This window comes from Chlorocebus sabaeus, chromosome 11, assembly GCF_047675955.1.
Source record: "Chlorocebus sabaeus isolate Y175 chromosome 11, mChlSab1.0.hap1, whole genome shotgun sequence".
In the NCBI taxonomy this organism is placed as follows: domain Eukaryota; kingdom Metazoa; phylum Chordata; class Mammalia; order Primates; family Cercopithecidae; genus Chlorocebus; species Chlorocebus sabaeus.
The window spans coordinates 8,638,601-8,660,461 of NC_132914.1; the positions used below are offsets into that span (position 1 = coordinate 8,638,601).

At 37.8% G+C, this 21,861-nt stretch overlaps 1 protein-coding gene across 1 annotated transcript; it reads left to right on the plus strand.

The window, feature by feature from the left end:
- The first annotated feature begins 988 nt into the window (after positions 1 to 988).
- PRR4 (proline rich 4) lies at positions 989 to 4,595 on the plus strand. Its single transcript, XM_007967653.3, has 4 exons — positions 989 to 1,086; positions 2,046 to 2,081; positions 3,074 to 3,399; positions 4,494 to 4,595. The coding sequence occupies exons 1-3, from the start codon at positions 1,023 to 1,025 to the stop codon at positions 3,376 to 3,378; spliced, it is 405 nt and encodes a 134-aa protein (XP_007965844.2). The 5' UTR covers positions 989 to 1,022; the 3' UTR covers positions 3,379 to 3,399; positions 4,494 to 4,595.
- The last annotated feature ends 17,266 nt before the right edge of the window (positions 4,596 to 21,861 follow it).

The window sequence follows — 21,861 nt, forward strand, 5'->3', positions numbered from 1 at the left end:
TGAAGGCAATCTGAGAAGCAAATAGCATGGAAACTAATTTAAAAATAGAAAATCAATGCAATGCTTGAGGCTTTCAACAGACTATGATACTATCTAATTAGATTGTATTATTGTGTCCACTCAATATCAGTCAGCGTGATTAAAATATTTAGTACAAGAAGTAAGATCTAAATTGAATCTTACAGAACATTCTAGAAAAGAGAAAGACCATGGAAGAAGTCTTAGGGACATAAAATAGCATGGCTTGTTCAAGGAACTGTGTATTCACACTGTTCTGTGCGGAAATCTAACGGTGCTTTCTGTGGCCAGTTTTGCTTTACTAACCCCCAGGATATTAATAAAGATAGAATGTTTTAATATGTGTGTTCTACAACAATAAAGTATCTCTGGTTAGTGCTAGATCTCTTTGGGCCAGAGTAGCCTGAGGGTAAACCATCTGTCATCCATGTGTGCCCAAGTGTGTGTTGTCCTCACACAACTCAACATTAAACAGAAATGATCTCTATATTATTATGAAATTAAGCTACATATATCCATATAAGTATATATGCCATAAAAATGGAATTATGCCATACAAATAGCTAGAGATATTAATCATTTTCACTTCCAACTATAGGATCACTGCTGACACACATATACAAATGTGAGCTCATGTGCACATAGACAACCAGTGCAGGGGAAGGACCAAATAACTGTCTAACCCGATTGAAAATAAAATGATGACCAAACTTCAGTTGTAGTATTTGTGCTGATTGCTTGGATACTGTTCCTTCAGAAACTATACTGAAGTCACAGGTTGTACCTAACCACATCCTACCACCACATCCTGCTGGGCTAAAGTCCCAAAAAGTAATAAGAGATGCATTCAACTTTATGAGAGGAAAGCAAAACCTAATCTTTCAAGTGGTGAGGTCCACCCAGTATGGAGCTCAAAGGTGCCATTGTTCTGCTCATGTTTATAAAGGGAGCTGCCATGTTTCTCTCAGCACAGAGTTGGGAGCAACTCCAGAACCTCCTTCAAGATGCTGCTGGTCCTGCTGTCAGTGGTCCTGCTGGCTCTGAGCTCAGCTCAGAGCACAGATAATGGTAAAAAAAAAAAAAAATTTTAAAAGGAGATGGGGAGTGGGATGACGGGCTGTGACTCTTCCTGGCCCTCAGGGGTTCACCCCACACCACTGCAGAGGAAGAGCAGGATGGAAGGAAGGAGGTTGAGAAGAAGGGTAAGGCTTCAGAGCTCTCATTCCAAGGATGACATCTGTTGTGCCCTCATTCCATCCCAGGGCCTGATACTTTATTTAATATACACTTGGAACCAAATAGAGAATTTCAATTAGAGGAATGACAAAGTAAGATTTGTATTTTTAGAAAGACCTGGCTGTGCTGTGAAGGATGCAATGGAGAATACAAGACTGATCCAGGGAAGTCCAGCTGTGAAGATCCTACAGTAATCTCAGTGGACAGTGATGATAGTGTCCTTGCTGTACAGGGGATGCAACATCGATGACAGAGATAAACAAACATCAGAGTACTTTCAGACATAGAGGACTAGAAAATAAATTTGTGTCTTTCTACATAGTGGTAGAGAAATATCAGGTCCCCAAATTCCCATTTTTCTTCCAATCACATTTAAAATTTCCATATGTTGCTGGCAGTACATGTACACGATTGTGTCCAAATATTTACTCCTCTTGGGGAAGCTTGTGAATATGATCAAAATATTTAGAGAAGGAATAAGGTAGAAGAACTAAAATATGACTTGAAAATACCCAGACCAGTTTGCCTAAATTAGCATTAGGGTTTGAGGGATCCTAAGGATGACAAAAAGGGACTCTTCTATGTTGAGTTCATGGTTGATGCTCAGTGGTAGTAACAATCCTGCCTCCTCTAACATCTTCCTCCCCTTCCAGCAGCTTCACAGAAGATGGTTGACAAGGTAACTTAGGATGCACAGGGTGTGGCCAGAAGACCCCTTTCCCTATAGACCACTGTGAGCCCTGAAAGATTTATGAGGAAATGTTTACTTCATCCTGTACTTCTTTTCCTAGATGTGATCTCTGAAGACTTGACTCCCACCACACCAGGTAAATCCCAATGATCTTCAATCCATTTCTTTTCCCTTTTTTTCCACTAGAATTTTTAAAAGTTTTTTCAGTGTCTTCTCATCATTTATTTTTTGTGAGGAGGTGGTAAGAGGGGTCAGGTATTGATTAATACTAGTGCCCCTAAATATATAGACAATTCTTACCCATCTTTGATTCTGGGGACCATGAGCCAGGCCACCAACTTGAATACAGAGATGCCTGGCTTTGAGGACATTAGGAGTGGGCAGGCTTTTTTCCCAGGCTAGAATGACTGCTGAGAGATGATGAACAAATGAGAAGTGTTCTCATTCTGACTCCTCCATCCTTAACTCCTTCTTTCTTCCCAAGTGTTCTCCTGTACAGTTATGTGACTTCAGGGAGTAAGGCAAAACAAAACAAAATAAAAAAACAGTGCATGAATGTCTTTTCTCTGTGTTGACCCACTCAGCTGTGTCACTACAGATGATAAATACTTGCCACAGCTGTTTAGTGATCCTGTGCAAGCTTTCACATTGTCTTTCTCTTCTGTCTCTTAGTATTTCTCTACTTGGTTCCAGGAGCCTGGGAAATCAGCTCTAGTTTCTGCATAGGGCTTAGGTGCCCAGAGATGGAGTCACAGTTTGTAAGTTATTACAGCAACCAAAAAAAATAACCAGCAACATAACTGAAAGCTATAATATTTTTGCTTTTTTTTCTGTCCTTGGAGATACCCTCTGGCAACTCTAAGATATGCAAGAACCCCTCTTCAAATTTATGGAAACATACTTGTCACAGGAGCAAATAAATGAGACTTTCCATATCACTCTTACATGGATTAAGAGGACAGCTGCATAAAAAGGGAAAAAAAAAAAACAGTGGGCACAAAGGAAGATGACAGTCAAGCGGCAGGTTTGGGGAGAACAGGGCTATGTGATAAGGTGAGAGAAGTATAAAGAGAGGGGAGCTTTTCTTCACTGAGCTCATGCATTCCTGTCCATTAATTACTCACACAGATGTAGAGGACTCAAGTCAGAGCCCAGATCAGGGACCCCAGAGACCTCCTCCTGAAGGGCTCCTACCCAGACTCCCTGGTGATAGCTGTAACCAAGACGATGGTCCTCAGCAGAGACCACCACAACCAGGAGGCCATCACCGCTATCCTCTCCCACTTCCTTTTCAAAATCAACAACGACGACCCCGACGAACAGACCTTCACCGCCCTCTACCCCGACTTCCTCCTGTAAGGCTGGAGGAAGTACCAGCATTCTTCCAGGGGGACAAACCGCCAAGACATCTCCAGGACCAGCCACGCTGGTAGTAATCTAGAATTCAACGACAGGTATGATTCCAGTTCATTCTCCATTAAATGCCCAAACTGTTACTGTTCTCAAACTTTACTGTGTTCACAAATCAATTGGAAATATGTTGAAATTACATAATCCTGAACCCCATTTCTAAAGATTTGTATTCAGGTATTCTTGGATAAGGTTGCAAGTCCTTGCATTTTTAACAAGCAGTTCAAAGAATTCTTATCTTATGAAATATTGACCTCTCCAACTTTTTTCTTAAGATGACTTGTCTCCTTAAAATGAGTTGGTAATGAGGAAGTGGGGTGTGTTCTCCCTTTGGTGTTCTGCCTCCCGTCTCTGAGTCTGCCCTCTCAGACCCAAGGACCCTCCATCTCAGGTTTCTCTCTGGTTTCCACCACAACACTCTTTGCTCAGTTCTGCCTCACACCAGCCTATCAGGTCCAGTGTCCCCGCTAAATGATACTTGAACTTGATGCTTCTATATTTTACTTAATTTTTAAAATACTTATTTTGAAATTAGTACATCCTCAAGGAAAAAAAAATCTAACTGAACAGAATGGTATGAAGCTAAATCTTAAAGTGATGCCTTATCCTACTTACCCACACTCCTCACCAAATGTCACCACCATTAATTTTTTGAACATCCTCCTGGAAATATGTATATGTATATAAGCGTATGTCATTATTTTTCCCACAAGTGATATATTATTTTAAATGCAGATCTGTACTTGCTTATTTCAAATAATATATGTCTCAGATAACTTTGTCATTTCACAGAGACATATAGATCTTCTTGGTGATTTATTTGTACATTTTTATTTTGTTGTTACAATTGTATACTACTCTCTTGTGTGACTGTACCAGGATTTCTTCAATCAACCACTGTTAATTGAGATGTAGGTCTGTATTAGTTTTTCACTACTGTAGGTTCAAGTTGCAGTCATTTTCATAAATACAACCTTGAATGTTTTGAACAGTAGCCAAAACATAAACACCATAAAAATAATCTGTTTTCTTAATCTTGAAAGCAATAATTTACTTTACTAATATCATCAAGGAATTAGATACATTTTGCTATGTTGTATCTTGTGTATAAATTTCCTTATTTGTTTGTTTGTTTCAGAAAATAAATAAGAAGATAACTTCCTTCAGAAAGCCATTACATTGAAATAATGTGGTCATAACTCTTTCTTCAGTATACCAATAAAATACTAATAGCATGCAATTTCTGATTGTTGCTTCTCTTTGTGGGTGTTTCTGAGTCTGGAATTTGAGGGCCATTAATACAATCTAAGAATATCTGGGACTCCTGTTCACTGATGCTTCCATCAGGCTTCCCTCCTCCTTTATCTTAATAAAGCTAGCTGCCAAAGGGAAAGAGTTCCATTGCTCCTCTTCTGTCCTAGATTGGATAGCACAAATGCAAATTCTTAAAATTATTTTCACATCTTTCACTGATATTCTTGTAACTTTAGGAAAACAAGGAATATATAACAAACGAGAGGGAGTTGCAGGTGCTGGGGAATTCTTAAAATTTCCATAACTATTAATCCTGGTTTCTAGGGGCATAAATGTAGTTCTAGATCTCTTGTCCATAAAAGTCACTATTCTCTTTTCTCCTCTTTTCTCATTGCTCATTTCTCTTCCTCCCTAAGTCCTTCACCATTCTTTATAAAAACTTAAGTGGATTTCGTAAAAGGTGCAGCATAATGTATTTTAAAGGGCAAGAAATTTGAGTAAAACTCTGTTCTTGTTGTGAAAATTCCAGCAATATCAGTATTATTGTCAGATAACATAGACTGCCAAATTTAACTCAAGATGCTGAGGGAAAGCTGGATAGAAAATAACCCTAAGAGGCAAAAGAATTTGATAGGTAACTATCTCCAAACACCTCTCATTATCACCTCCAATGTCATTGAATATAGGAAATTTTAATATCTAAATTTTATCATTAAAAGCACATAATTCTTATTTAAATTTTTTAAGTACAGGAAACAACAAGTTTCTGAATTTATTGTGAGTTTCATTAAACAACATATATAGGACAACAAGGATACTCTGCTAGGGAAACTATTCAATAGTACATAAACAAATGAACAGTATGCTAAAAGAATAATAAACCATGTTGAAAGAGGATGAGGACATTAAAGATGGTTCAGTATTAGAAAACTGGCCACACCATATCTGATTTTGATGATATTTAGATGAGACTTTGGATTTAGATTTTAAAGTGGATGCTGGAATAAGTTAAGACCTTGGGGATTTTGGAGATGAAATAAATGTATTTAGTATGTGAGACGACCATATATTTGGGGGAATGACCAGAGACAGAATGCTCTAGTTTGAATGTTTATGTCTCTACAAAATAAATTTATGTTGAAATTTGATTACCTATGTTGATACTTAATTCCCTATGCAATAGTATTAAGAGATGGAGTCTTTGGGGGAAGTGACTAAGTCATGTGGACTCTACTTTCATGAATGGGATCAATTTCCCTACAAATAGAGGCTCCCACAGGCTGCTGAACTGTTCCATCTCTTTTGACATGTAAGGACTCAATGTTCATCCTTCTTTCACACTTGTGCCTCATGAGAGAGAAACCAGGAGAAATTGTCTGTTTGGAATGGGCTCTCACTCAACCCCGAATCTGGTACCATCTCAGTCTTCAACTTTCCAGAATCCAGAGCTATGAGAAATACATTTGTATTATTTATAAATTATCGAAGATAAGATATTTTGTTAATAGCAGCTTGAATTGGCTAAGGCAGAGGCTTACGTACAAGAATTAAATGTGTAATGTATATAAAATGTATATAAAATTACCTACATGATGTATACAAAATTACATGATTTAATTATTATAAAATGCAACATGTATATAAAATTACCCTACATGATATACAACAAAAGTTCAATACATTTGTTTATTTATTCTTTTATTAGAAAAGACTCGTTTTGTTCTTTCTTTCTAATAATGAATTATCTTCTAGTAATAAATTATCTTTCTAATAATGAATTAACTTATAATAATGAATTATCTAAAAAATAGATTATTTGATAAACATTTGCTTTCTTTAGCATTGGAACCATCCAAAAAAGAAGCAGAAAGGTCGTTCAAAAGGCATATTGATGAATAAATGCACTGTTGTATATCATCAGGAGGCTGGTTAACACGAATAAAAACAAAGTCTCCTTCATTTCAATTCCAATGATTCCGCTCCTTAACATTTAATATTCAGCCTATTCTCTACCTATATAGAAAGTAATGCCACCTGTAAGTCTATTGTTGCTCAGATGTTAATCTGGGAAATAAAGCCCAGTTCCTCTTGAAAAGACGGAGAATTTGGACAGAAATTCACCGACTGCTTTCTTACAGAAAGTAAACCAATGTCTGCTTCCAGAAAAATGGAGTAAATGTAGTTTGCCCTATTCCTTCTACTAAGAACAACTGTAAACCCTGAACATTATGTATAAAATATATGACAACTCAGACCTGGAGAGACCAAGGCAGATGTGGTAGGGACTCAATAAATTGCATAGTGAAGAATTCTCTAAGTTTCTTTTTCACTTTATAATTTGCAGACTTTTAGTTGAAAATGCCTTCAACATAGAAATACTAATAGGCACATATGAGAATTTCCCAACAAAGCCTATTATTTTAGCCAAAGGTCAAGGAAATAGTCTACTAAAGCAGAAAACGTTTAGACAGTAATCACTCTATCATAGCCAAATACCACAGAAAACCCTATTACCTCAAGTGGAGAGCTTAGATCTCTAGATATTTACACCTGCCAGGCCGCGACAAGGTGTCCCAACCCTCCTCCAGAATAGCATCTCAGAATAGCAGAAGTTGGAACTTTCATACCCAATTTGTGGTAATAAGACCCTCATTCTCCCTCCACACCTTGATATGACTGGAGAGCAAATGGAGAGCTGGATCTACTCTAAAAGCAGCAATTAAGAAGCACCCTCCTTTCCATACCAGGTAGTGCTTGCAGAGGCCATGTGGGAAACAGTAACAAGGCACTTCTGCCCCCTAGACAGGTTATCAGTGGAGGCCTAGTGGTGAGCCAGAACCCCCACTCTAGCCAGCAGTAATGAGGAAACTTCCCCTGCCTAGGTGTCCACAGAGATTGAGACGAAACCTTTATTTCTACCATCCCCTGGCAGTAATGCAGTGTCCCTCCCTCACTCCCTTCCTTTGCTGGAGTAGTGTCTGAGGAAGTTAGCTAAGACAGAAGGGGTAAATAAGTTTTAGAGTCTCATAATACCTAAAATGTCCTGGTTCATTTAGAAATCATTTGGTATACCGGCCGGGCGCAGTGGCTCAAGCCTGTAATCCTAGCACTTTGGGAGGCCGAGATGGGCAGATCACGAGGTCAGGAGATCGAGACCATCCTGGCTAACACGGTGAAACCCCATCTCTACTAAAAAATACAAAAAACTAGCTGGGCATGGTGGCGGGCGCCTGTAGTCCCAGCTACTCGGGAGGCTGAGGCAGGGGAATGGCCTAAACCCGGGAGGCAGAGCTTGCAGTGAGCTGAGATCCGGCCACTGCACTCCAGCCTGGGCAACACAGCGAGACTCTGTCTCAAAAAAAAAAAAAAAAAAAAAAAAAAATCATTTGGCATATGAAGAATCAGGAAAAATCTCAACTTGAATGTAAAAGATAATTAGAAGATTCCAGAACAAAAATGACAAAGATGTTAGAATTATTCAGCAAGGATTTTAAAGCAGTCATCGTAAAAATGCTTCCAGTATATTACAAACATATAAGAAGCAAATTTAAAAAATAATCTCAGCAAAGAAATTAAAATATATGAAAGAACTAAATGGAAATTTTAGAACTGAAACTTACAAAAACCACATTAAAAAATTCAAGAGTATAAGCAGGAAAAAACTATAAACACAGTCTCAGGAACCTGTAGTGTTATAACTGAAGGCCTAAGTTTTGTGTTTTCAGAGTCCCAGAAGGAGAGAAGAAATAGGCAACTTTGAGAAAGGTCTCAAAGACTGAAAACGTCCTTAATTTGGCAATGGGCAAAACCCCACAGATTTCTAAATTCAAGTAAACCCAAAATCTCTTAGCCATTTTAGGCTACTGTATCAGAATACCATAGAATGGGTGGTTTATAAAAACAGAAATGTGTTGCTCACAATAGTAGAAGCTAGAAGACCGTGATCAGAATGCCAGCATAGTTGAATTCTGCTGAAGACATTTTTTGGCTGTAGATGGACATCATCTCATTGTATCCTCACATGGAGAGAAGAAAAAGGTATCTTTGTCTCCTTCTCTCTCTCCCTCTCTCTCTCTCTTTTTTTTAAGGCCTCTGATCTCAACATGAGGGACCCACCCTCATGACTTAATCTAACCCTAATTACCTCCCAAAGACCTAATCTCCGAATAACATCACATTGAATTTAGGATGTCTACATGTGAATTTTGAGGGGACACAAACTTTCAGTGCATAACACTAACCAAGATAAACACAAAGAATCCAAACTAAGGTATACCATGGTAAAATATCCAAAAATTAAAAGAAAGAACAATTTTTGAAAGCAGCTAGAGGAAATAGCTTATCTATAGGAGGGAAAACAATACAAATGGAAGTAGGAAACATCAGAAAAGGATGAAAGCCATAGAAAAGTGGCACAACACTGTCTATGTGATGAAATAAAATAACTTTCAATTCTGGTTTTTATATCTGGTGAATTTATCTTTTAGGAATGGAAGGGCTATAAAGACATTTGATGAAAGAAAACTGAGAGGACTTGTCACCAGAAGGTCTACTTTTTAAAAAGGGGCTCAAGAAAATTATCTAGCCAGGAAAAAAAAAAAAAAAGATTAAAAAAGAAACTTTAAAACACCAAAATTAAAGAAAACAGTGGAACGGGAAAAAATGAATAACTTCATCTCCCTTTTCCTCTTCAGTTTGGTAAATTTATTTGACAGTTGAAGTTAAAATTATGACATTATCAGATGTGATTCTAAGTGTATATAGATAAATATTTAAGACAAATATATAAGGAACAGAGGAAGGTAAAGAGACATACAGGGAATCAAGGAATAAGGTTTCCATACATCTTTCACAGTACTAAAATTTTGACCCTATTAAACCATAAGTTATTACATGTGATGTAAAACCTACAGCATCCACTAAGATGTCTGCACACAGAGATATACTCAAAAATACCACAGATAAACCTCAATGGAATTCTAATAAAAAAAAATTAAAGTAATACATGAAGGTAAGACATAGAAAACAACAATGACAAAAAAAGAAAAAAAAACAGATATAAGCAGAAATCACAGAGTAAAATGGCAGGTTTACAACCCAACATATGAATAATTACAAATAAAAGTGGTCTAATGTGAACAAAGTTGCTGAGTATTGAAGAGTTTCTATATTATAGAAATAAAATGGAATATGCTATTATCAAATTTTATGGGACGTTTATATTTTTATATACATTGTACAAATTTTACATTAAATATTTTAATTAATATTTTGTACAATTAACTTTTGGTAGAAAGTAATTATTTTGTACAATTAATAATATTGTATAAAACATGTACATTTTGTAAGTAACCCATGTAAGGCTCTCAGCTCCATCCATGCTTGGCACAGGGAAGCTGATATGGTTTGGATGTTTGTCCCCTGAAAATCTCATGTTGAAATGTGATTCCCGATGTTGGTGATAGGACCTGGTGGGAGGTGATTGGATCACGGGGCAGATTCCTCATGAATGGTGTAGCACAAGCTTGTCCAACCCATGGCCAGCAGTCCGTGTGCAGCCCAGAACGGCTTTGAATATGGCCCAATACAAATTCGCAAACTTTCTTAAAACATTGAGGTTTTTTGCAATTTTTTAGCTCATCCCCCATCATTAGTATATTTTATGTATGGCCCAAAACAATTCTTTTTCTTCCAGTGTGGCCTAGGGAAGCCAAAAGATTGGACACTGCTGGTTTAGCACCATTGCCTTGGTGATTAGTGAGTTCTTGCTCTGAGTTCATGCAAGATCTGGTGGTTTGAAAGTGTGTGGCACCTCCCCTACTTGCTCCCACTCTTACCATGGGACAAGCCTCCTCCCCCTTTGCCTCTTGCCATGATTGTAAACTTCCAGAAGCTTCATTAGAAGCTAACCAGATACTGATGCCATGCCTGTAACCCTGCAGAACTATGAGAACTATGAGCTAATTGAATTTCTTTTGTTAATTACCTTACTTTTTTAAAATTTATTTTATTTATTTATTTTCTTAGATAGAGTCTCCTTCTGTCAGGCTGGAGTGCAGTGGTGCAATCTCAGCTCACTGCAACCTCCACCTCCTGGCTTCAAGTGATTCTCTTGCCTCTGCCTCCTGAGTAGCTGGGACAACAGGCGGCTGCCACCATGCCCGGCTAATTTTTTGTATTTTTAGTAGAGACAGGGTTTCTCCATGTTGGCCAGAGCGGTCTCAATCTCATGACCTCGTGATCCGCCCCCCTCAGCCTCTCAAAGTGCTGGGATTACAGGTGTGAGCCTCCGTGCCTGGCCCCATTACTTCTTTATGGCAATACAAGAATGGCCAAATACAGAAGCCTTCACTGAGAGCTTGCTAGTGTGAAGACAGTCATTGGGTGGGGCTCCCCATTATTTGCTTGCTGTGTCAAGTTTCCACATGGCTGTCTCAGAGGTCTAAATTGTCCTGATATCTACACTATTCCTAAGTGACCTTCTCTAAGCCCATGGCTTCAAATGCCACTGAAACCAAGTTTACAATCACATCTGATAATGTCATAATTTTAACTTCAACTGTCAGATACATTTACCAAACTGAAGAGGAAAAGGAAGATGAATTTATTCGTTTTTCCCTTTTCATTGTGGTTTCTTTAATCTCGGTGTTTTAAACTTTCTTTTTTAATCTTTTTTTTTTCTTGGCTAGAGAATTTTCTTTAGCCCCCTTTTAAAAGGTAGACCTTCCGGTGGCAAATCCTCTTAGTTTTCTTTCATCAAATGTCTTTATAGCCCCTCCATTCCTAAAAGATAAGTTCACCAGTTTCAGTGGCATTTGAAGCAATGGGCTTAGATAAGGTCATTTATCTAAGTTATAGCACGGCACAGGTGCTATAACTCCTCCTTCGACCAACCCAGGTTTGGCGCCCACCTCATTATTCTCTAGGCAGCTGCTTTCATTCATCAGTTGGAATTTGAAAACAAAACAGAAGAAAAAAACCAACAACACTTAAAAAATCTGGACAGATAGTTTGAGTGTCTATTTTGAATCCACTAATATTTATTCCTGGCTAAATCGTGTACATCAAACTAACAGTCCATCACGAAATTTCATTCTGAAATGTATTTGATATAAAAAGAAAATAGAAAGAGAAAGGGAAAAAATATTAACTGGCAGAACGGAAATCCTACAGTCTTAAAATAAATCAGGACGAGCCTTCAGACTACTTTTCTATTTAGAAGAAAAGTCCTGAGACAGTGGGTTTTATCAAGCCAGGATAAAGAAACCTAAAATCTGATATTCTTTAATATGAGTTTGTCATACGAGTCAGGTCAATTAAAAGTCCAGAGTAGGAGGACATCTGACCCTAAAGATTAGAAGTGGTCAACACTGATATCATTAAAATCTCAAAGAAAGGGGGTAAAGGTATTATGGCATAAAAGATATTTGAAAAAAACTTCAGCAACTTCCAAAATTCAGTAAAACCCATAAATTTATGGATTCAAGAGGCTGCACAGTAAATTCCAAAAATAATAAAGTCAGAGAAAGTTGTGCTTGAACAAATTATAATCAAATTGATGAAACCCAATTCTAAAGAAAAAAATAGATAAATTCAGAGAAAAATGAAATGTGACACACAAACAATAATTCAAATGGCAACAGATTTCTCATCAGAAACCATGGAAGCTAAAAGCAATCTAACATCTTTAAAGCGCTGATAATACAGAACTATTAGTTACCTGGCCATAAGAAACTTAAATGAGAAATCAATAAGAAAAAGATAATCTAGAATTCCCAGATATTTAAATATTAAACAACATGTTTCTAAATGCATGAAAAACAAAGTCTCAAGGGAAACTAGCACCATTTTTAACAAAATGAAAATAATAACAAACCCACTTACATGGTTACAGTCAAAATAGTGCTTAGAGGGGCAGGGCCAAGATGGCTGACTAGAAGCAGCAGCTTTCAGAGGTTCCCATCTGAAAAAGAAACATGAAGAAATATAAACATAAAGAAACATAAAGAAAAAGAAGCATGTGAATCCTTCACTGGCAACCAAGGTATCCAGGTTCTCCCATCAAAGTTGACTAGAAGGCCGGCATGACTCACAGAGAGAAGGAAGAACAGTGTGGTGCAGAGGCCCACCTGAGAGCTACACGGGGAAAGGGAACCCCCCACCCCCAGCCAAGGGAGGGATGAATGAGCATGCTACCCAACTGGGGAAATTATGTTTTTCCACGGAACTGTGCAACCCACAGATCTGAAGATCCCACTCACTCATGGGTTCTGTTCCCCGTGCCACCCAACTGCGTGAGACCCTCCAAAAGGGGTCGTCAGACACCCTATACAGGAGTAATCCTACTGGCATCAGGTTGGTGATGCCCCTCGAGGTCAGAGGTCCAAGAAGAAGGAACAGGCACTCATCTTTGCTGTTCTCCAGCCTCCTTGAGTGACATCTCCAGGCACAGGAGCGAATCAGATGAATAGGGCCTGAAGTGAACCCCCAGCAAACTACCGCAGCCCTACAGAAGAAGGATCTGACTATTGAAGGAAAAACAAAGGCTGGGTGCAGTGACTCATGCCTGTAATCCAAACACTGGGAGGCCGAGGCGGGCAGATCACTTGAGGTCAGGAGTTCGAGACCAGCCTAGCCAACATAGTGAAACCCCATCTCTACAAAAAATACAAAAATTCGCTGGGCATGGTGGCAGGCTCCTGTAATCCCAGCTACTCGGGGGACTGAGGCAGGAGAATCACTTGAACCCGGGAGGTGGAGGTTGCAGTGAGCTGAGATGGCGCCACTACATTCCAGCGTGGGTGACAGAGTCAGATTTCTTCTGAAAAAAAAAAAAAAAAAGAGCAAAAAGTGACAAAACAGCTTCAACAACAACAACAAAAAAGACCCTCACAAAATCCCCATCCAAGGGTCAGCAGCCTCAAAGACTGAAACTAGACAAACTCATGAAGATGAGAAAGAACAAAAAAAAAAATGCTAAAAATGTAAAAGCCCAAAGTGCCTCTTCTCCAAATGATCACAGTGTCTCTCCAGCAAGGGCACAGAACTGGACAGAGGATCAGATGGATGAATTGACAGAAGTAGGCTTCAGAAGATGGATAATAAAAAACTATTACTGGGCCAAAGGAGTAGGCTCTAACCCAATGTGAAGAAGCTAAGAACCTTGATAAAAAGGTTAGAAGAATTGCTAACTAGAATAATCAGTTTAGAGAGGAATATAAACAACCTGAAGGAGCTGGAAAACACAGCATAAGAACTTCATGAAGCATACACTAGTATCAACAGCTGAATCGCCCAAGTGGAAAAAAGGATATCAGCGTTTGAAGACCACCTTACTGAAATAAGACATGCAGACAAGAATAGAGGAAACAGAATGAAAAGGAATGAACAAAGCCTCCAGGAAACACGGGACTTCATGAAAAGACCAAACCTACGATTGATTGGAGTACCAGAAGGAGACAGGGTGAATGGAAACAAGCTGGAGGACACACTTCAGGATATTATCCAGGAAAACTTCCCCAACCTAGCAATACAAGCCAACATATAAATTCAGGAAATAGAGAACACCATTAAGATACTACACGAGTAATCCCAGCACTTTGGGGGGCCAAGGAGGGCAGATCATGAAGTCAGTAGATCAAGATCATCCTGGCTAACACGGTGAAATCCCGTCTCTACTAAAAATACAAAAAATTAGCCGGGTGTCGTGGCATGCGCCTGTAGTCCCAGCTACTCAGGAGGCTGAGGCAGGAGAATGGCATGAACCCGGAAGGTGGAGCTTACAGTGAGCCACGATCACACCACTGCACTCCAGCCTGGGTGACAGAGCGAGACTTCGTCTCAAAAAAAAAGATACTGCACAAGAAGATCAACCCCAAGACACATAATCATCAAATTTTCAAAGCTGAAATAAAGGAAAAACTGTTAAGGGCAGCCAGAGAGAGAAAGGCCAGGTCACCTATAAAGGGAAGCCCATCAGACTAACAGAGGACCTCTCAGCAGAAACTCTACAAGCCCGAAGAGATTGGGGGCCAGTATTCAACATTCTTAAAGACAAGAATTTTCAACCCAGAATTTCATACCCTACCAAGCTAAGCTTCATAAGCAAAGGAGAAATAAAATCCTTTCCAGACAAGCCAAATGCTAAGGTATTTTGTTACCACTAAGCCTGCCCTGCAGGAGCTCCTGAAAGATGAAGTGAACATGGAGAGGTAAAACTGCTACCAACCACTGCAAAAACACACCAAAATATAAAGACCAATGACACTGTGAAGAAACTGGATCAACTAGTGTGCAAAATAACCAAATAGTGTCATGATGACAGAATCAAATTCATATATAACAATATTAACCTTAAATGTAAATGGGCTAAATACCCCAATTAAAAGACACAGACTGGCAAACTGGATAAGGCATCAAGACCCCATTGGCGTGATGTATTCAGGAGACCCATCTTACGTGCAAAGACACACACAGGCTCAAAATAAAGGGATGGAGGAAAATATACCAAGCAAATGGAAAGCAAAAACAAAAAGCTGGAGTTGTAATCCTAGTCTCTGACAAAACAGACTATATACCAAGAAAGATCAAAAAAGACAAAGAAGGGCATTACATAATGGTAAAGGGAACAAATCAACAAGAAGAGCTAACTATTCTAAATATATATGCACCAAATACAGGAGCACCCAGATTCATAAAGCAAGTTCTTAGAGACCTACAAAGAGACTTAGACTCCCACACAATAATAGTGGGAGACTTTAACACCCTGCTGTCAGTATTAGACAGATCAACAAGATGGAAAATTAACAAAGATATTCAGGATTTGAACTCAGTACTGGGTCAAGTGGACCTAGTAGACATCTACAGAACTGTCTACCCCAAATCAACAGAATACACATTCTTCTCACAGACATATGGCATTTATTCTAAAATCGACCACATAATTGGAAGTAAAATGCTCCTCAGCAAATGCAAAAGAACTGAAATCATAAACAGTCTCTCAGACCACAGTGCAATCAAATTAGAACTCAGGATTAAGAAGCTCATTCGAAATCACACAATTTCATGCCAACTGAACAACCTGCTCCTGAATGACTCCTGGGTAAATAATGAAATTAAGGTAGAAATCAAGAAGTTATTTGAAACCAGTGAGAACAAAGAGACAACATACCACAATCTCTGTGACACAGCTAAAACAGTGTTAACAGGGAAATTTATAGCACTAAACGCCCACATCAGACAGCTAGAAAGATCTCAAACTGACACCTTAACATCACAATTAAAAGAGCTAGAGAGGCAAGAGCAAACTAATCCAAAAGCTAGCAGAAGACAAGAAATAACTAAGATCAGAGAAGAACAGAAGGAGATAGAGCCATGCAAAACCCTCCCCCAAAAAATCAATGAATCAAGGAGTTGGTTTTTTGAAAAAATTAACAAAATAGATAGACAACTAGCTAGACTAATAAAGAAGAAGAAGAAAGAGAAGAATCAAATAGACACAATAAAAAAATAATAAAAGGGATATCACCGCAGAAATACAAACTACCATCAGAGAATACTATCAACAATTCTATACAAATAAACTAGAAAATCTAGAAGAAATTTATAAATCCTGGATACTTACACCCTACCAAGACTAAACCAGGAAGAAGTTGAATCCCTGAATAGACCAATAGCAAGCTGTGAAATTGAGGCAGTAATTAACAGCCTACCAACCAAAAAAAGCCCAGGACCAGATGGATTCACTGCTGAATTATGAGAGAAATACAAAGAGGAGTTAATACTGTTCCTTCTGAAAGTATTCCAAACAATTGAAAAGGAGGGATTCCTCCATAACTTATTTTATGAAGTGAGCATCATCCTGATACCAAAACCAGGAAGAGACACCACAAAAAAGGAAAACTTCAGGCCAGTATCCTTGATGAACATCAATGTAAAAATCCTCAACAAAATTCTGGCAAACTGAATCCAGCAGTACATTAACAAACTTATCCACCATGATCAAGTTGGCTTCATTCCTGGGATGCAAGGCTGGTTTGACATATGCAAATCAATAAACATAATCCATCACATAAACAGAACCAAAGACAAAAACCACATGATTATCTCAATAGATGCAGAAAAAACCTTTGATAAAATTCAACATCCCTTCAGTGTAAAAGCACTCAATAAACTAGGTATCGATGGAACATACCTCAAAATAAGAAGAGCTATTTATGACAAACCCACAGCCAATATCACATTCAGTGTGCAAAATCTGGAAGCATTCTCTTTGAAAACTGGCACAAGACAAGGACGCACTATTTCAACACTCCTATTCAACATAGTACTGGAAGTTCTGGCCAGGACAATCAGCCAAGAAAAAGAAATAAAGAGTATTCAAGTAGGAAGAAAGGAAATCAAGTTGTCTCTGCTCGCAGATAACATTATTTTATATTTAGAAAACCACCTTCATCTCAGCCCAAAAACTTCTTGAACTGATAAACAACTTCAGCAAAGTCTCAGGATACAAAATCAATGTGCAAAAATCACAAGCATTCCTTTACACCAACAATAGGCAAGCAGAGAGTGAAATCATGAGTGAACTCACATTCGCAATTGCTACAAAGAGAATAAAATACCTAGGACCTTTTCAATGAGAACTACAAACCACTGCTCAAGGTAATATGAGAGGACACAAGCAAATGGAAAAACATTCCATCCTCATGGATAGGAAGAATCAATATCATAAAAATGGCCATACTGCCTAAAGTAATTTATAGATTCAATTCTATCCCCATGAAACTACCATTGATATTCTTCTCAGAACTAGAAAAAAAACTAATTTATTTTGCATGGAATCAAAGAAGACCCTCTATAGCCAAGACAATCCTAAGGAAAAAGAAAAAGCTGAAGGCATCATGCTATGTGACTTCAAACTATATTACAAGGCTATAGTAGCCAAAACAGCATAATACTGGTTCCAAAAAAAAAGACATACAGACCAATGGAGCAGAATAGAGACCTCAGAAATAACACCACACGTCCACAACCATCTGATCTTTGACAAACCTGACAAAAACAAGCAACGGGAAAAGGATCTCCTATTCAGCATATGGTGCTGGGAAAACTGGCTAGCCATATGCAGAAAACTGAAATTGGACCCCTTCCCTACACTTTTCACAAAAATTAATTCAAGATGAATTAAAGATTTAAATGTAAGACCTAAAATCATAAAAACCCTAGAAGAAAATCTAGGCAATATCATTCAGGACATAGGCATGGGCAAAGACTTCAAGACTAAAATGCCAAAAGCAATGGCAACAAAAGCCACAATTGACAAATGGGATTAATTAAACTAAAGAGCTTCTGCACAGCAAAGGAAACTATCATCAGAGTGACCAGACAACTTACAAAATGGAAGAAAATTTTTGCAATCTACCCATCTGACAATGGTCTACTATCAGAGTTTACAAGGCACTTAAACATGTTTATAAGAAAAAAAAACTCCATCAAAAAGTGGGCAAAGGATACAAACAGATGCTTCTCAAAAGATGGGCAAAGAATACGAACAGATGCTTCTCAAAAGAAGACATTTACACAGTCAACAAACATGTGAAAAAAAAGCTCAACATCACTGATCATCAGGGAAATGCAAATCAAAACCACAATGAGATACCATCTCAAGGCAGTCAGAATGGCAATTATTAAAAAGTCAGGAAACAATAGATGCTCATGAGGCTGTGGAGAAATAGGAATGCTTTTATACTGTTGGTGGGAATGTAAATTAGTTCAACCATTGTGGAAGACAGTATGGCAATTCCTCAAGGATCTAGAACCAAAAATACCATTTGACACAGCAATTCCATTAATGGGTATATATAGGAATATAAATCATTCTACTATGAAGACATATGCACGTGTATGTTTATTGCGGCACCATTTACAATAGCAAAGACATGGACCCAATCCAAATGACCATCAATGACAGACTAGATAAAGAAAATGTGGTACATATATACACCATGGAATACTATGCAGCCATAAAAAGGAACGGCATCATGTCCTTTGCAGGGAAATGGATGAAGCTGGAAGCCATCATCCTCAGCAGACTAACACAGGAACAGAAAACCAAATACCACATGTTCTCACTATAAGTGGGAGTGGAATATTGAGAACACATGGACACAGAGAGGGGAACAACACACACCAGCATCTTTTGGGGAGTGGGGGCTGAGGCAGGAGAATCACTTGAACCCGAAGGCGGAGGTTGCAGTGAGCTGAGATCACACCATTGTACTCCGGCCTGGGCAATAGAGAAAGACTCAGTCTCAAAAAAATTTTTTTTAGAAAATTAGGACTAGAAGAAAAATTCCTCAACTTCATAAGAAGCACTTATGAAAAATTTAGAACTAAAATTACACTTAGAACAAACACAGAATATTTTTTCCTAAAATCAAGAACAAAGTAAGGAAGCCCACTGTTCACACTTCTATTTAACATTGTACAGGAGGTTGTGGTCAGTAAAATAAGGCAAGGAAAAAAAGAGCATCATATTTGCCAAGAAGTGAAATTGTTTTTATTCGTAGGTGACATCATGACTATCTACATAGAAAATTCCTTGGAATTTGAAAAAAAAAAAAAAACAGAAATACCGCTACAACTAATACATTGCTTGGCAAGGTATAGTATACAGAATCAACATACAAAAATACTTGTGCTTCTGTGTACCAAAAATGAACAATCAGAAAATAAAATTTTTAAAAATATAATTTGCAGTAACATAGAAATATGACATATTAAGGCAAAACTATAAAGGAAGATGGTCAAATTTGTATGCTGAAAAATGCAATATATTCCTGAGAGAATTTTAAAAAGATGGTAATAGGTAGAAAGATATATCTTATTTATCATTGGAAAACTCAGTATTATTTAAGGTGTCATTTATCCTTAAGTAAATCTGTAGATTCAGTGCAATCCCAATCAAATCCCACTGTATCCATGGAACCAGCCCAAACTGAGCCTACTCTGCTGATAACAGTATGTGGAATCACCTTTTAGGTGTAACAGAGGCAAAAACTGCAAGTTATGTAACCCAGGCATGTATAATAAAATGAGTTTTGATTTCTAACAACACCCAGAACCAATGTATCCTCCCCTCTAAACCAGTAAGACTGGGACATAACAGGAACCTGGATGCTGGAACTCTTCCAGAAAGGAGGGGGCTCCACTGACCTGGAAGATTCAGTGCTAAAATCCGCCTCAATATATCTTTCCACAAATGGTCAAATTTAAAGCCCTCCAATGAGACCCTGCAAAGCCATATTCCTAAATCCTTTGCCTTGCTCTCTGAACCCATAAATTTGCACCAGGCCCAAATTGGGGAGACAGAATTGATCCCTCTTCTGTCTCCTTGCTGACTGTCTTCGCAAGAAAGCCTTTCTTTTCTCAAAAGCCAGTGCCATAGTTATTGGCTTCTGTGCACATTGGGCAGTGGGTTCATTTGCTCAGTAACACCAGCAGACTTTTTATGTAGAAATTAACTCACTAGTTCTAACATTTCTATAGAAATGAAAAGGAACATAATAGCAGAAAACAAAACAAAACTTTGAAGAATAAAAACAAATTTGGAAGGTTAACATTACATAAATGTTACAAAGATTAGGACAGTATGTTATCGGTAATATACCAATTAGCCAGTATTTTAAATATATACAAATATAGAATACTAGAACAGAATAGATTATGAAATAGACATACACACAGTAATTAATTTTGACAAATTCAACAGAACAACTCAGTGAATAATGATAAGAATAAAAGGATAAGAATAAAGATTAGGATAATCTTTTCAACTAATCATGTTGGAACAGTTGAATATTCGTATGTAAAAGAAGGCTCTCCATATCTCTTTTCTTCCTAGGTGAGGGACTTGAAGCCACATGTTTACTGTTGGATACTGCGCTAGCCTGTATTCCTGAGAGACTACATGAAAATTGTCCCCACCTCACTCTGCATTTTTAAATTAAATTGGTCATATAATGTGAACTGAGAAATTAACCTTTCATGAAATTCACATTGTAGATGCTACAGCATAGCCTATCCTATCATGTCTCATCCAACGAGTAAGAAGCTTCTCGGTAAGTAATAGTCAACAAAAGTGAAATGATGTAAAGTTTTTGATATTTTATTTATACCTCACCCGAATCAAAGATGACTGAGCTAACAGGATTACTGCAAAGTATAAAAAACTTATGAAAAATATACACAGATGTTACATATTCTATAAGGAAAAATGTCATATGTAACTTTTTGTCTTAAATGCTTTTATTAAGATATAGTTCACATAATATACAATTCACTCATTTAGTGTCCAATTAAATGAGTTTTAATATATTCCACAGACATGTGCAACCATCACCACTGTCAATTGTAGAACATTTTATGGCCTCAAAAAGAAATCCTATATCCTTTAGCTATCCTCTCCCTATTGCCCCATCATCCCACCTTCCTCCCCACCCCAGCCTAAGCGTCTATTAATCTTCTTCTCATATCTGTATATTTTTACATTCTGGACTTTCATCGAAATGACATTATACAATATGGGGTCTTTTGTGATTGATTTCTTTTACTTAGCATATTTCACGACTCATACATGTCGTATGTGTCAGCACTTTATTCCCTTTAATAGTTAAATATTTGATTATATGACTAAAGCACCTTTTGTCTATTTATTCATTCACTGATGAACATCTGGATTTTTTCTATCTTTTGGCTACTATAAATAATTATACTCAGAAAATAAAAACTAAGCTAGTAACAGACTTTCTGTATGTATGTGCTAAATAATTCTATTTTAGTTCTGTATTATTCTTTAAAATACCCTGAGTCCAAAACTCAGAGATACAAAACAACAATATTTTATTTTATTTATTTTATTTTATTTTTATTTTTTCTTCAACTTTTAAGTTCTGGAGTTCATGTGCAGAATGTGCGGTTACGTCGGTAAACATAGGCTATGGTGGTTTGATGCACGGCTCAGCCCATCGCCAAGGTATTAAGCCCAACATCTACTTGCTATTCTTCCTGATATTCCTCCTCCCCCAACCTCCCACCCCAACAGGCCCTAGTGGGTGTAAAACAACAGTATTTTATTATGCTTCCAGATTCTGTGGGTCAGGAATTCAGACACGACACTCACTATAAGGCAGCTTGTCTCTGCTTCAAAATGTCTGGACCTTCACCTGAGAATATGTACACAGCTGACTATGACT

Excerpts from the sequence above, each read along its gene's own strand:
- PRR4 (XM_007967653.3), top strand. The coding sequence starts at position 1,023 with ATGCTGCTGGTCCTGCTGTCAGTGGTCCTGCTGGCTCTGAGCTCAGCT. Across the intron at positions 1,087-2,045 it reads AGCTCAGAGCACAGATAATG|ATGTGATCTCTGAAGACTTG; the intron begins GTAAAAAAAAAA and ends TTCTTTTCCTAG. Across the intron at positions 2,082-3,073 it reads CTTGACTCCCACCACACCAG|ATGTAGAGGACTCAAGTCAG; the intron begins GTAAATCCCAAT and ends TTACTCACACAG.